The 16,058-nt window shown below is 40.3% G+C and overlaps 1 protein-coding gene across 4 annotated transcripts in view; it reads right to left on the reverse strand.

Annotated features, from left to right (window-relative positions):
- Nucleotides 1-16,058, reverse strand: part of A1CF (APOBEC1 complementation factor) — a 90,058-nt gene that overhangs the window by 16,370 nt on the left and 57,630 nt on the right. For 3 of the 4 annotated variants that reach the window (XM_047703034.1, XM_047703035.1, XM_047703037.1), the window contains 3 exons: nucleotides 11,009-11,106; nucleotides 6,676-6,949; nucleotides 4,556-4,761 (listed from right to left, as the gene is read on the reverse strand). In XM_047703034.1, coding sequence (XP_047558990.1) covers nucleotides 4,556-4,761; nucleotides 6,676-6,949; nucleotides 11,009-11,106 — 578 coding nt within the window. The remainder of the gene's footprint in view (nucleotides 1-4,555; nucleotides 4,762-6,675; nucleotides 6,950-11,008; nucleotides 11,107-16,058) is intronic. The other variant, XM_047703036.1, reaches the window with a different exon arrangement.

Consider the following 16,058-nt stretch of genomic DNA (forward strand, 5'->3'; position numbering starts at 1 on the left):
CCATTTCTTCCAGATTGTCAAATTTGTTGGCATAGAGTTGCTCATAGTATGTTCTTATAATTGTCTGTATTTCTTTGGTGTTGATTGTGATCTTCCTTCTTTCATTCATGATTTTATTTATTTGGGTCCTTTCTCTCTTCTTTTTGATAAGTCTGGCCAGGGGTTTATCAATCTTATTAATTCTTTCAAAGAACCAGCTCCTAGTTTCGTTGATTTGTTCTGTTTTTTTTTGGTTTCTATTTCATCAATTTCTGCTCTGATCTTTTTGATTTCTCTTCTCCTGCTGGGTTTAGGGTTTCTTTCTTGTTCTTTCTCCAGCTCCTTTAGGTGTAGGGTTAGGTTGTGTACCTGAGACCTTTCTTGTTTCTTGAGAAAGGCTTGTACCGCTATATATTTTCCTCTCAGGACTGCCTTTGTTGTGTCCCACAGATTTTGAACCGTTGTGTTTTCCTTATCATTTGTTTCCATGAATTTTTTCAATTCTTCTTTAATTTCCTGGTTGACCCATTCATTCTTTAGAAGGATGCTGTTTAGTCTCCATGTATTAGGGTTCTTTCCAAATTTCCTCTTGTAATTGAGCTCTAGCTTCAGAGCACTGTGGTCTGAAAATATGCAGGGAATGATCCCAATCTTTTGATACCAGTTGAGACCTGATTTAGGACCGAGGATATGATCTATTCTGGAGAATGTTCCATGTGCACTAGAGAAGAATGTGTATTCTGTTGCTTTGGGATGAAATGTTCTGAATATATCTGTGATGTCCATCTGGTCCAGTGTGTCATTTAAGGCCTTGATTTCCTTGTTGATCTTTTGCTTGGATGATCCGTCATTTCCGTGAGGCGAGTGTTAAAGTCCCCTACTATTATTGTATTCTTGTCGATGTGTTTCTTTGATTTTGTTATTAATTGGTTTATATAGTTGGCTGCTCCCACATTAGGGGCATAGATATTTAAAATTGTTAGATCTTCTTGTTGGATAGATCCTTTGAGTATGATATAGTGTCCTTCCTCATCTCTTATTATAGTCTTTGGCTTAAAATCTAATTGATCTGATATAAGGATTGCCACTCCTGCTTTCTTCTGATGTCCATTAGCATGGTAAATTCTTTTCCACCCCCTCACTTTAAATCTGGAGGTGTCTTCGGGTTTAAAATGAGGTTCTTGTAGGCAACATATAGACGGGTTTTGTTTTTTTATCCATTCTGATACCCTGTGTGTTTTGATTGGGGCATTTAGCCCATTAACATTCAGGGTAACTATTGAGAGATATGAATTTAGTGCCATTGTATTGCCTGTAAGGTGACTGTTATTGTATATTGTGTCTGTTCCTTTCTGATCTACTACTTTTATGGTCTCTCTTTGCTTAGAGACCCCCTTTCAATATTTCCTGTAGAGCTGGTTTGGTGTTTGCAAATTCTTTCAGTTTTTGTTTGTCCTGGAAGCTTCTAATCTCTCCTTCTTCTTCAATGATAGCCTAGCTGGATATAGTATTCTTGGCTGCATGTTTTTCTCGTTTAGTGCTCTGAATATATCATGCCAGCTCTTTCTGGCCTGCCAGGTCTCTGTGGATAAGTCTGCTGCCAATCTAATATTTTTACCATTGTACGTTACAGACTTCTTTTCCCGGGCTGCTTTCAGGATTTTCTCTTTGTCACTAAGACTTGTAAATTTTAGTATTAGGTGAGGGGGTGTGGACCTATTCTTATGGATTTTGAGGGGGGTTCTCTGCACCTCCTGGATTTTGATTCTTATTCCCTTTGCCATATTGGGGAAATTCTCTCCAATAATTCTCTCCAATATACATTCTGCTCCTCTCTCTCTTTCTTCTTCTTCTGGAATCCCAATTATTCTAATGTTGTTTCGTCTTATGATGTCACTTATCTCTCGAATTCTGCCCTCGTGGTCCAGTAGCTGTTTGTCCCTCTTTTGCTCAGCTTCTTTATTCTCTGTCATTTGGTCTTCTATATCGCTAATTCTTTCTTCTGCCTCATTTATCCTAGCAGTGAGAGCCTCCATTTTTGATTGCACCTCATTAATAGCTTTTTTGATTTCAACTTGGTTAGATTTTAGTTCTTTTATTTCTCCAGAAAGGGCTTTTATATCTCCCGAGAGGGTTTCTCTAATATCTTCCATGCCTTTTTTGAGCCCGGCTAGAACTTTGAGAATCGTCATTCTGAACTCTAGATCTGACATATTACCAATGTCTGTATTGATTAGGTCCCTAGCCTTTGGTACTGCCTCTTGTGCTTTTTTTTGTGGTGAATTTTTCCGCCTTGTCATTTTGTCCAGATAAGAGTATATGAAGGAGCAAGTAAAATACTAAAACGGTGGCAAGGACCCCAGGAAAATATGCTTTAACCAAATCAGAAGAGATCCCAAATCGTGAGAGGGGAGTGAGGGGATAAAAAGAGGTTCAGTAAGAAAAAAAAAAAAAAGGAATAAAGAAAAAATATAAAAAAGAAAAAAAATATATATATTAGATAATCTAGTTAAAACACGTAAAAAAAAAAGAAACGGGTAAAAGTTAAAAAAAATTTGGCAGAAGAAGAGAGAAAAAAATTGAAAAAAGAAAAAAAAATTTTATTAACTGCAAGACTAAAGAATCTTGGGGAGAAAGCCATGAGTTCCATGCTTTGCTTTCTCCTCCTCTGGAATTCCGCTGCTCTCCTTGGTATTGAAACTGCACTCCTTGGTAGGTGAACTTGGTCCTGGCTGGATTTCTTGTTGATCTTCTGGGGGAGGGGCCTGTTGTAGTGATTCTCAAGTGTCTTTGCCCCAGGCGGAATTGCACCGCTCTTACCAGGGGCCGGGCTGAGTAATCCGCTCGGGTTTGCTTTCGGGAGCTTTTGTTCCCTGAGCACTTTCCGTAGAGTTCTGGAGGATGGGAGTGAAGATGGCGGCCTCCCAGTTTCCGTCCCGGAGGAGCTGAGAGCTCGGGGCTCCATTCCTCAGTGCGCCCTCAGAGAACATCGCCCAATTACTCCCGTCTCCCTGGCCTCTGGCCGCGCTATGAGCTCACCGAGCCTGCGATCAGTTCCAGATAACCCCGAGCTGAGAGCTCACTCCTCGGCTCTGTCTCTGTAGCCGGCTTCCCCGTTCTAATACCTGCAAGGTCTGCGACACTCAGACCCTCCCAATCCTTCTGTGACCCTGAGGGACCAAGGCCACGCTGACTCCGCATGGGCTTCACCCCGGTTTAGCCTCTGGAGCGATGTCCCTCAGTGGAACAGACTTTTAAAAGTCCTGATTTTGTGTTCCGTTGCTCCGCTGCCTGCCGGGAGCCGCCCCCCGCCCCCGCAGTCTATCTTCCCGTCGCTTTGGATTCACTTTTCTGCCAGTCCTACCTTTCAGAAAGTGGTTGATTTTCTGTTTCTAGAATTGCTGTTCTTCTTCTCTTTGATCTCCCGTTGGATTTGTAGGTGTTTGCAATCTTTAGATAAGCTATCTAGCTGATCTCCTGCTACCTGAAGTAGTCTCAGCCTGCAACTTCTCCGCCATCTTGACTTCTCCCAATAGATGGTTTTTGATCAAAGAAATGAGTGCTGTGTGCCACTCTACTAGGCATCCTTATTTTTAATTGACTGGGTAGGGTTAGCAGAAACCTTAGATGAACTAATCTGTATGTACAAGATCCCCATTGGTCCTACAAAAATAAGAGTCAGGATGAGCTTTTAGAAAACCATGCTTTCTGCTTGATCACAATCAGAAGGCTACTTCCATGAATTTGGGGCTTACCCCTTTGGAGCTGGAGTAAGGATGTTTCCTTTGGGATCCCCTAACTGTATCTCTGAACAACTGGCATCGGTTCCTCAGCCAGTGTCTCTACAGAGAGCCTGGCATAGACTGCACAGCCCCAGGCAACAGGCTCAGGGTTCACATAGACACTGTTTTGTTTTATTTTTAACCCTGTTATTCACTTTCCACCCTGGAACAGCTTTTATAACTTCTAATTTTCCAATAATAAAAACCACAGCCTCATGTGGAAACATGGAAACTTGGGGCTGTGGAATGAAAGCATTACAAATTCACCATCATGTCCTTCCCCAAACAAAATCCTTGTGGGAGACCTAATGGGATATGACCGATGGCATCTTATCATTAATACAAGTCACGACATCACCAGGGGTGGTATGATGTTTTCTCTCACACAGTGTTTCCCATAGAAGATGTCCTAAGTGTCCTATTCATTTCCTGTCATGATACTCGCCATTAGCCAACTCCTACAGAGCAGGTGTTTATTTTGAAATAGGGTCTTTGCTTCATTTTATTTTCATTTCAGATATCAGTTGATAATTCTTAATAGCTCTCAGAATCCTCACATTCCATTTTGTTCAGATTATTTAGGAAATAGAAGAAAGCCTGTGATGGAACAGTGGCCCTCAAGGGGCAGCATTCTCTTGCTGTATGTTATGCTGATTGGCCACTTGACATCTTTAACCCAACCAAACCAAACAATAGCCCAAGGAGTGATCAAGTCAGATCATTTGATGAAAGGCAAATGTGGATGGTCTTTGGCCCAACAGAAGGAAACTTATCTCTGGAATAACATTACCTACCTGGGGAGCAAGTTTAATTCCTTGGGGTTTTAAAGTGACAGGATTCATTGGGGTGAGCTCCATTCCAGGTAACATGTCATAGAGTTTGTCTTCTCTCTTGTCTCCCTTGACCTGGTATCCACGACCCAGGCCTGTATAGGCCAAATAGCCCCGGCCGGCCAGTCCTCTCACTCCCGCGGCCCCTACAGGTACATTCATGTAAATTTCTAGGAATGTAAGAAGGCATTAAACTGAATCAAACCACCAGAAGATCACCCTGAATCTTACTGTAATGGAAAAGTTAGCCCGAGTCACATTGATCATTGCCCTCAAGATGCATAGAAAACTCTAGGATTCTAATGTAATGAAACTCAATATAGAGTTCATAGTAAGTGTCTTGGTTTTTGTTTTTGTTTTTTAAATCTGTGGAAGAAAGCCATATTGTCAAAGCTACTGATAAATACATGAGCAACTTTAAAACTTTGGCCCAGAGAAAAAAATTGTAATTTCTATCTTCAGTTGACCTTTTGTTGACATTTCTCTATAGACTAATAAATGTTGGGAAGGTATTTAAACATCCCAGCATGGTATGACCACATGTATTAAAATAAGTCTTGCATTTTTTTATCATTGATCAGTAGATCAGAAATGAATTCTAGCTTCCCCAATAATCCCAACCCCAATGATCGGTTGGGAAACATTGACCATTTAGAAACCATGTTTATTGGTTCACTATTTTCTGTTTTATGTTTGGACAATTTGAGGCTTTTATTTCCACTGAGTTTCATTAGTAGATTCCTTTTGATTTTTTGTTTTGCCATGTTACTACTTTGATTTCCTATTGGTGGTGTAAAGTGATAAAAAAATTAAATTGATTACCCTTCATCCATGAATATCATTCTTTGATTCCTTTCTTGTTATAAGATGTTTTTCCCCTTAGAGTGAAAAAATTTTTTTTTCCTACATTACAACTGGTTGACAATTTATATTTAATGTATGGATTATTTAACAATATGATTTCAGATTATAAATGCACAATACTTCAATGCCATAATTTGTTATCACATAGAGAAATATCCTGGAGGAAGACCTGATGATTATAATTTTGGGTGGAGTGATTTTATTATGATTATGGAACTTTTAAGGCTGTTGAAGACTAGAGCTTCTAGGATGGTCAATTCAGTTTTCCTGAAAAATAGCAAAACACAGTAAGATAATTGTTTTCACAGTAATCTGGATATGCCCTTTTGCTTCTAAGTAAAACCCAAGGATAGAGTTAAATACAATTCATTGCCAAATTGCCCAGAGTGGTGTCCTATTTGGAAGATAGAACTGGCATTCTTTTGGCATTAACTCTATCCTAGCAGAACCATTCAGAAGGATCCCATTAGGCAGAGACAAGGTAGTTTATTCAAAATAAAAATGCTTTCCTTAATGTCTATATTGTTTGAACTGAGCCCAGAGAACTGGGTGAACACTTGGAATTTCTGTAGGTTTATATAGGAAAGATTTATTGTTTGGTAGTCAGTCTTTCTTCTATTTGGACTTTACTATTTAGTTCCCCATATCCTGGAGAAATAGGTTGATTTTCTTGACAGTGTGGCCTTTTAGAAGGCACAGCATGTATTTCTGGGGCGAGGTCAGCTGAAAGTATCTCATATATCTGTTAGAATACGTATGATATTTTGTGATTATGTATGAATTTGATGCCACTGAGTTACCCTCAAATATACATGTGCCTTGACCTGTTTTTTGCTATTTGAGATAATTGGTTTCCATTGGACCATCCTGCTTTCACTTGGGTTTTCTAATGAGTCCCATATGACTGCAGTATGGTGGTCCAGTGATAAGGGAGAAGCTAACTACTTAGTCTGCACAAATTTTATGGGCCCAGACAATGATCAAATGTATGCATTAGACCCATTTGTGCTATGTTCTGACCAAGTTTTTTCAATAACCAGTTGTAATGTGAAAAAAGATTTTTATGGAAGGAAACTACTGATATAATAATTCTTGATTTTTCATAAATGATTTCCCAGTCCTTTTCTTCCAGTGGGTCCATCCCATTTGTCTAAGGCTGTGGCAATACACATCATTTGAAATTGTAGAGTTATTCTAGAGCAAGAATTGATGAGCATTACCTCTAACAGAAGGGGCTCGGATAATGGCCCTGTTTCCAAGGTGTCCTTTGGTGGCTGGGAAATGAAGGCCGGGGATTGCTGTATAGGCCTGAGGAGCATAGAAGACAGGAGCTCCAAGGTAGGTTGTGGCGGGATCATAAACATGGCCCAGAGAGTAAGTGTACTCTCCTTGCAGCATGGTGCCTCTTCCACCCGTGCCTCGGGTGTACCTAACATAACTGTCTTTATCCACTGGTTTGGCTAGCGTCACTTCAATGGGGGACCCATCCAGCACCTGTTGTAGAGAACAAAGAAGAAGGAACATGAGAAGATATAAAGACAGCCAACTGTGCCTGAGCCGTGGTCTCTTGGATGTTAGTCAATTTGATGGTCTGGTCACGTTCTCACTTATACATATCTTGTCTCTTCATGGGTTCATGTTCATGTGCCAGTTGAGTTTTCCTGAGTGGTTTTGTTGGAAAATTGCATATGATATGTGACAGTTTTGATGGGAACAAACTGGGCACCGAACCCTGACATTCAGGTTGTAAATTATGTGATACAGTCCCTGTGACAGAGAATTATGTGAAAGTTTTATGTGATATATGTTTTAAGTTACATATTACATAATTTTAAGAAATTTTAGGTTAATAATGGGTGGAATATAATGTCTACTACTTAGCACAGCACAGGGAAGTTGGTAGGAAACCAGTAAGGAAATCTTGTCGATAACACTGTGGCAGGGATAGCCTTGTCAGATCTTTTGGGCCACCTGCCAGCTAGATGATTTACTCCTTAGAGCAGCCACTTGAAAGGTAAGTTTTCACTGGAAGAGAAGACAGGCTTAAAAGAGGTGGGAACTGGCTGGGATGGCAGGGGCAGTACTGAGATTTCTCAAGTCACACAGTTCTTAAAACTTGTCCTCAAGGATTATTGGAGAGGTTTTGCTTGTTTGTTTTCCTAATGCAAGTTTTGGACAGTTTGCAAACAGATCCAGATATTGGCAGGAAGGGCTGCGGGGAGAGATACACGCATGACTCACTTTTCCATACGGCTTGCGTGCGTAAGAGTCAAAGATGTCTCTCAACAAATGCTTGAAGGATTGAGGTGGTTCTTATTGATGGGACAAGGTGTAGCTTCTTCTGTGTAAGACTAGTATAAGCTAGCTATTTTTATAAACAAAGCAAGTAATATGAAGCATTCCCTCCAGAATTCCCTGTCATGGCTGCTCGCCATTTTGTGAGTGCTCAGTGATTCTGAGACCATTGAGGTTTGCTGGCCAAAGTTGTGCTTCCCGGTTGTCACTTGTTCCTAGTTTCATATATCAGCCTGATTTTCTAGGAGCAGGAGCCAGTATTTAACATATTAGCTAGAATACATTGAGAGAGAGAATCCTGATGAAATTCAACTATCTCACACTGGTGTCGATGTTATTAGAAGAAACAGATCTGAGTGTCCAAAGGAACAGAGAGGTCTTACATATAAGAATTTTTATCTTCAAGTGGTATATATATACAATGGAATACTATGCAGCCATCAAAAGAAATGAAATCTTGCCATTTGAGATGATGTGGATGGAACTAGAGGGTATTATGCTTAGCAAAATAAGTCAATTAGAGAAAGATAACTATCATATGATCTCCATGATATGAGGAAGTGGAAATGCAACATGAGGGGTTTGGAGCTAGGAAAAGAATAAATGAAACAAGATGGGATCGGGAGGGAGACAAACCATAAGAGACTCTAATCTCACAAAACAAACTGAGGGTTGCCGTGGGGAAGGGAGTAGGGAGAGGGTGATGGGGTTATGGACATTGGAGAGGGTATGTGCTATGGCGAGTGCTATGAAGTGTGTAAACCTGGCGACTCACAGACCTATACCCCTGGGGCTAATAATACATTATATGTTTATTAAAAAAATAAAAAATAATAAAAAATAATTTATCTTCAGTCCTGTCTGGAGGAAGGTGAGACACCCAAATAGATCTCTGCTTCTAGGTCCTTCCATATTAAGAGACATTTTATTGGAATGTTTCTTTACTGCAAAGTCAGATTTAGTGTTGTAATAGATTTTGTTTTGCATTTATCTGTCCCTGTAATAGTGTTTTAAACTCACTATTGTATTTTAGTTTTTTGGTCTAGATGTTTCAAGAGATAGGACGACATTTTATTAATCGGTGTATCCCCAAGCCCAGCAAAATTCCTTGCACATCACAGACATCCACAAGGATTTCCAGAACAAATGAACAATCAAATGCAAAGCTCAGTTCATCAACTTTCTCTCTAAATAGGTTTCCTTTCCTGCCTTCCCTGACCACGTCATCCTGGTCTCCCATATTGAAAACCAATGACTCTTGCTCACTTCAACATCCAGTCATTTCAATTCATCCCCCATAGCCCTGTGTGGCGCTTTCTCCTACTTTGTATTCCTGCCCTTGATCAAGCCCTATTTCTTCCTATTTGCGTGACTGTAATAGCTTTTCAAAAAGTTCCAATGATACCTCTCTTCCTACTCCATAAAATTGCAACTCTTAGTACATTCATTTCCCTAAATTGTATGTGATAATTACTCCAATACACAAAAAGCTTTTGAGTCTCACCCTAATAGGTCAACTATTAATATGCATATGTATACTCAAGCCTTACAAAGTTCCTAGGCAAACTTACTTTTCATTTTCCCATACAACATTATAGTTAGATATAATATTTGGTACATATTTTAAGATATTGAATATATATTTAACCTCATGATATATACACATTGCTGTAAAAATATCTAACTGTAAGAACTGGGAACTATTTGAATATTTTTCCATTGTGATTATTTCAGTGTAATTATTTAGCACGTAATTTATGACTGACGGTCCCTTCTCAGCAATTGTCATGTATCCTCAGGAATGTTTTCAAATTGAGAAATGAACCTACAGATTGTTTTCAAGGTAGTAACAATTTTATGATACTAAATGTAATCACCAATGAAGACTAAATCATGTTTTGCTTCATGGATATGTATTTAAATTTGCATTCAATTTTTGCTTTACAGTTTTCGTGTTTTGGAGGCAGTGGGTGTGTTTTTTTTCCTCCAGGGCCCAAACATATGATTGGCTCCTAAACCCAGCCACGTGTGACTAAAGGACCTGCTCCAGAGGTGCTCCCTTAGCCCCTGGCTGTGTCCTGTGGCCAAAGATCCCTACTTCTCCCAAGGAGACCTGCTCTACACAGCCCTCTCTCCGTGAGGCTTCCACTACATTTCTTGCCCCCCACCCCATTGCCTTGACTCTGGTGGTGCTCTGAGCTTAGGTTCCACCTCTTTTGAGTTCCCTCCCCCACACTCACCCTTCTGTTCTTAGTCCCTTCACCATCTGTCTGCCGTTAGGACTAACTGTGCAAAGCCAGACAGGCGACACGGCCCTACGTGCGTGATGTTCTAACTGAATCGGTCAATTTTCACTGTTCCTCAGTCATCTCCTGCTTTTTCCAAATTCCGTGTCTCTGAGATTGCCTCTCCATTTCTGCGGTTTTTCCCTTTGGGAATTCTGTCCAACTTTTATCGCTTCTCATGGATACCATCGTCTCATCTCCATGAAGATTTACTGATTCCTTCGGACTTTTTCACCTCTCTATCTATAAATGTAATGAAACTGAACTTATTTGGCTGAACTATGAAAGATGTTTGTGGACCCGTTCTATTCCTCTGTAGACTTCTACCTTGGTGACAAGTATCTTTTTTTTTTTTTTTTTTTTTTTTGGTCCCAGACATTGTTTAGCAAAGTAAGTGGTCTATAGAAAGATTTTAATGTTTATTGCATTGACAAGTAAATATGATCTTGGTTTCTATGTACAAGTCAGGAGAAAGGCTTTTAGAAGCTAATTTTCCCCTACCCCACTCTTGGCAAGGGGAAGAGACCCAGAGCCTTCCAGAGTAGGAAAGGCAGACTCTGAGGGCAGAATGACAACAGAATTGGCCTGTTTTCTGGTCTTCAACCTCCAAAATACTGCAGTAATGAGGTGATAATCTCTTGAAGTAATGAGAGAAAACTGAGCATGAGAAAAATGCCTTGAAATAATGTACTCCAATCACCCACTTTGTAGGAAAATTGAGAGCCAGGGACTTGGTTCAAATCACCCCAAATTAGAGATAGAGCCAGATACATGAGCCACATCTGCACTGTGTTTCTGTCACTTCTCTTGTGTTCATCTTTGATGGACCCAGGCAGTCTTGTCAGAAGTGGAGAAAGCCTGAGGGACACAGACTTGTGGGATTGTTCTTCTGAATAAAATTTACGCAACACACTTGGGTGAAACCTGTGTGTGTGTGTGTGTGTGTGTGTGTGTACGTGTTGTCCTACCTTACCTTCCCATTTAAAGCCTTCATAGCCTCTACTGCATCTTCTCGATTACTGAAGTGCACAAAAGCATAGTCTCGAATCTTCTTTACTCTCTCCACAGCACCTAGAAATGGAGAATAGCCCCATTAGCAAAAACCAAGAAAGCCCTGAGAATGATTTGATTTTTTTTTTCTGGGAGACTCACTACTTAGCTAAGCTCTTAGTGAGAATATTCACTAGGTCCAGGTTTACAATTCAACACATCCAACAGAAGTTTTATTTGTATTTTTTTAACATGCCCTATATTCTGCCTTATTGTTAGTTATGGATTGTGTTTCCCACTTCCTAGGTTATAAGATCCTTAAGGATAGAAGTACTATCTTACTTTGGCATAAAATGTAAAAGATAGTAACTTATACTCAGTGAAATATTCATTGAATTGATTTGAACTTAACTAGTGGACATCCTATTAATCTCTACTTAGGCGATTACCTCTTAAAATTTTATGGCTTTTCCCCAGAATTAGAAAACTTTAGAATTAGGAAAGACTTTAGTGATGATTTACTTTAAGCTTTTTAAAAAATTTATTTGGCCTTAATGTAAGTATTTTTAACTTAGATTAGGAACCTAGGGTTCTGACAAGGGAAGTGAGATTCATGAGTTGACACCACTAGGAACCCAAATGCAGATTTCTTAACTGCTTATCTGATGTTCTTTTGATTTAAAAAAAAAAGTAATTCTGGACACTGGGGAGGGTATGTGCTATGGTGAGTGCTGTGAATTATGTAAGACTGAAGATTCTCAGACCTGTACCCCTGAAACAAATAGTACATTATATGTTTTATAAAAAAGTGGTTTCTGAAAGAATATCAGAAAACCAAGACAGTTCCTTGCAATGCTGTTCATAATATTTAAATGTTGGAAACAATGTAGATATCCACTAACTCTACCTTGAGAAATGTCTTTTATAGAAGCACTCCTGGAGTGCTAGAGAAGCAAAAGGATCAGCATAAAGACATAACTTTACCGCTGTTAAAATAGCAAAAATAAAACCACTCAAAGTCCATTTTCATGAGATTGATTATACCCAATACATTCATATCAAATAATGTGAGTATTTAAAGAGAACAAATAGGGGGCGCCTGGGTGGCTCAGTGGGTTAAAGCCTCTGCCTTCGGCTCAGGTCATGATCTCAGGGTCCTGGAATCGAGTCCCGCCTCTGGCTTTCTGCTCAGTGGGGAGCCTGCTTCCTCCTCTCTCTCTCTGCCTGCCTCTCTGCCTGCTTGTGATCTCTGTCAAATAAATAAATAAAATCTTCAAAAAAAAAAAAAAAGAATAGACAGACCTATGTATACTTATGTGGAAAGCTTTAAGACCTATTGTTATATTTTAAAAGTTTGTAAAATAATAAGTATAATACTCTAACATTTATGTTTTTAAAATCCCAACCCACATATGTGCACACATAAATAAGGATATACACACAGAAAGAGAACTGGAAAGACAGAGACCAAACTGTTAAAATAGAGATTACGTCAGGAATGGGGAGAAAATTTGGAGAGAATAAAGGGAAATTTCATATTTTAATTTATATGCCTTGGTATTTTGCAAAAATTTGCAATGCTTATTATTTGTGTAATAAAAAAATAACAAATCAACCTAATCTATTTTTTTTAAAGATTTTATTTATTTGTTAGAAAGAGAGAGAGAGAGAGGGAGCGAGCATGAGCACAGGCAGACAGAGTGGTAGGTAGAGGCAGAGGGAGAAGCAGGCTCCCCGCTGAGCAGAAAGCCAGAGGTGGGACTCGATTCCAGGACGCTGGGATCATGACCTGAGCCGAAGGCAGCCGCTTAACCAACTGAGCCACCCAGGCGTCCCTAATCTATTTTTATATAGAGGAACTGCTGCATATGTTGATGGTAACATGTATAAAAAAAGTTTTACCAGAACAGTTGAAACTTACATTTTATTATTAAAATGTTGCTAGAGAATATTGTTGATTACACAGTCTCAAGAGTAAGTTATTCTTCTTGGAGTGAAGGTGAAATGGACACTTGTGTAACTTGTTAGCAGTTAACTGTTTAGCATGCCAATTGTCATCTTTTTTTAAATTTTTTTTTAAAGATTTTATTTATTTGACAGACAGAGATCACAAGTAGGCAGAGAGACAGGCAGAGAGAGAGGAGAGAGGAGGAAGCAGGCTCCCTGCTGAGCAGAGAGCCTGATGCGGGGCTTGATCCCAGGACCCTGGGATCATGACCTGAGCTGAAGGCAGAGGCTTTAATCCACTGAGCCATCCAGGTGCTCCCAGTTGTCTTTTAGTGACTCTGACTCGGGGGTGTCTCGAGAGACTGGATTCCTTCTCTTATCCTAGTCACCACACAGAACCTACGATGGGACCCTTCCCTAGGAAGGACGAGAAGAGCAGATAAGGTTTCTCCTTTGTCCTCTCCTATCAAGGTTCAGTTATCTATCCTCTTAGATTCAAGATCACAAAGGCAATTTGACTTTTTACTCTCCCACAATGGTTTGACGGCTGTAAGTTGTCTTTTGGAATGATGGCAGGGCTGTAATGCAGGGATCATTGAAAAACCTGGGGTAATCCTCTCGTCCCTCAGCGTTCAACCCTTGACTTCTTATGGCAGTCATTGTCCAGGGCACAACTGTCTGGTGAGGCTAAGGAAGTACATGAAGGTATTTGAGACCATGAAGCAGGGGACGTGGAATAACCGACCTTCCAGCACTGTCTCTTTAGTCCTTCAGGGTCGGGTAGGGTAACTACCATGACCTAACCCCATGGCTTATCCTGGTCATTGAGAAGTGAAAGGGGAGGCCAATGAGGGTCTCTATCTTTCCAGTCTTGGCTCCATTCATTCTTCAGTGCTGTCCTTCATCAAGGCTCCTCTTGACCGTTAGCCCCCCTAGAACAGGATCTGGTTTAGGGGCATCCTGGTATTATCATCACCAGGTCCTACCTAGTACCGTGTGTGCAGAGGCTGCTCTACAAATAATACATGGGAAGAGCAAATATTACCAGTCAATTCACGCTCCAGCTTCCAGCACTCATATTCGTTTGGTGGCATTTCGGGTGGTTATGGATCTAAATGTCCCCCAGCTCTGCTTGCAGGTAACGAACCTGGCTTGGATTTTTAAGCTAGGCTGTTCAGCTGCACCTGACTTTGGAAATCTTAATGAATGAAGATCTAGCCTCATGAAACAAGTTAGAAAGGGAGCGTGGTTTTCCCTACAATAATATTCACCACGTGGCTTATGATGGTATGGCCCTTCTTCAGTCTGTAGGAGTTTGTTTACTGATGGATCATTACTTGGCCGAGGGCAGAAGCCATAAAATAACAGCGGTCATCATCAGCAACGAAGTAAAAGACTCTAAAGTCGTAATGTAGGGAACTGCAAAAATATTACTCAATTCATGATCCACTTGTCAGCAATGCATCAATTACCCGATGAGAAACATGCTGCTATCCGAAGGCCATGGTTCTCAGAGCAGCAGCTTCAGCTTCCCCCCCAGAACTCAGGAGAAATGCCAATGCCCGGCCTCCCCAACCCCCACCCTGGACCCACTGATTCAGAAACGCCCGGGGGAAGAGCCCGTAATCTGTTTTATGCCCTCTTGGTGATTTGGATGTGAAACTATTTTAGGGAAATCAGATTTTGTAGAATGACTATAATTGGAATTTCAGCAGATAGCCTTAGGCTACACAGGGGAAAAACAGGTTTTCAGCCCCAGTTTCTGTCCTGATCGTCAGTTATTTCTCTGAACGTCAGTAGAGTATTTTTAGGTTAATCAGGGTTAAAATAATAGGGTCAAATATTTGCCAGGAATATTTAGGCTCCTTTGAGGGATCCAAACTTTCAATACGGTTTTTAAGGGGTTATTTTCCTATTCTCTCTGGAAATTTTCCTAGGTAAGTATAAACACACCCTTTCCACTGGAAAATAAACTAGTCAGCTCTGACTTTTTCTTCCTAATACAGCAGGTGTCTGCTAGTCCTCTACCCTCTATAGTTTATATTCTTTTGTGGAGTGCCAAGAAGCAGCCACACATCACTATAGAGCCCTGAGTTGTGCCACCAGAGGAGGAGAGGAGGAGAGAGGGAGAGAGAGCCTGCATTTATTATTTTCACTATAAACTAGGACGACACGAGCTCATGTCTCCCTTTAATGGGATAAACTGATGACCAGGGGACTAGGACAGGAAGCAGTCTTTGAGTCATTTCTCATTCCAGCTTTTTCCAAAAAGCAAAAACAGAACAAAGCAAAATGGTAATGTTTTAATTAGATAAAAGGGAGATATATATTTTGCAACTGTCATCACCATGCGTTTCTAGAACCTCTTCGTGAACCAAAACTGAAACCCTGGATCTATTAAATAATCATTTCTGAGTCCTTTCTCCCCTGTCCTTGGGTAGCCACCATGATTATCTATTCTTCAGGAGCCAGGGTGTCGTTTCCCCCAGTGATGGCGTATTTTGTATTTCCATGTATAGGGCACGTGGTTCTCTCTGCTCTAACTTCTCCCAGCATCTGTGTCATCTTTGATGATCGCTACTACTACTGCGATTGTTATCTTGGCCAGTGGGCAATGTTTTGGAGTTGCATTTCCCAGGTGAATAACGAGTGACATTGAACATCTTTTAATGTGAGTGTTGACTTTGTGTCTACAGCAATCGCACAACATTGTTCATTGGACAAATGTACATTGGAATTTTTATTTAATTTTTGGTAGATGTATTGTTTGCAGATGTTTCCCATTCTGTGGGTTGCTTTGTCAGTGTTGAGAGTGTCCTCTGGTGCAGTTTTTAATTTGGGTGTAGTTCAATTAATCTATTTTTTCTTTGTTGCCTGGATTTTAATACGGTCAGAGAATTTGTTGCCAAATCCAGTGTCAAGAAGCTTTACCCTGTATATTCCTCTAATTTTTTTTTAGCTCACAAGTCACTTCTCTTAAACATGAATCTTGTATGTGCCCCAAGGGTAGGCTGTCATGGCTGTTATTCTTCTGGAGTATCATTTAGCTGGGCAGGGTGGGGGTGGGAGGTGCAGAGGGAGAAGGT

The sequence above is a fragment of the Lutra lutra genome, chromosome 14, assembly GCF_902655055.1.
Source record: "Lutra lutra chromosome 14, mLutLut1.2, whole genome shotgun sequence".
Lineage (NCBI taxonomy): Eukaryota > Metazoa > Chordata > Mammalia > Carnivora > Mustelidae > Lutra > Lutra lutra.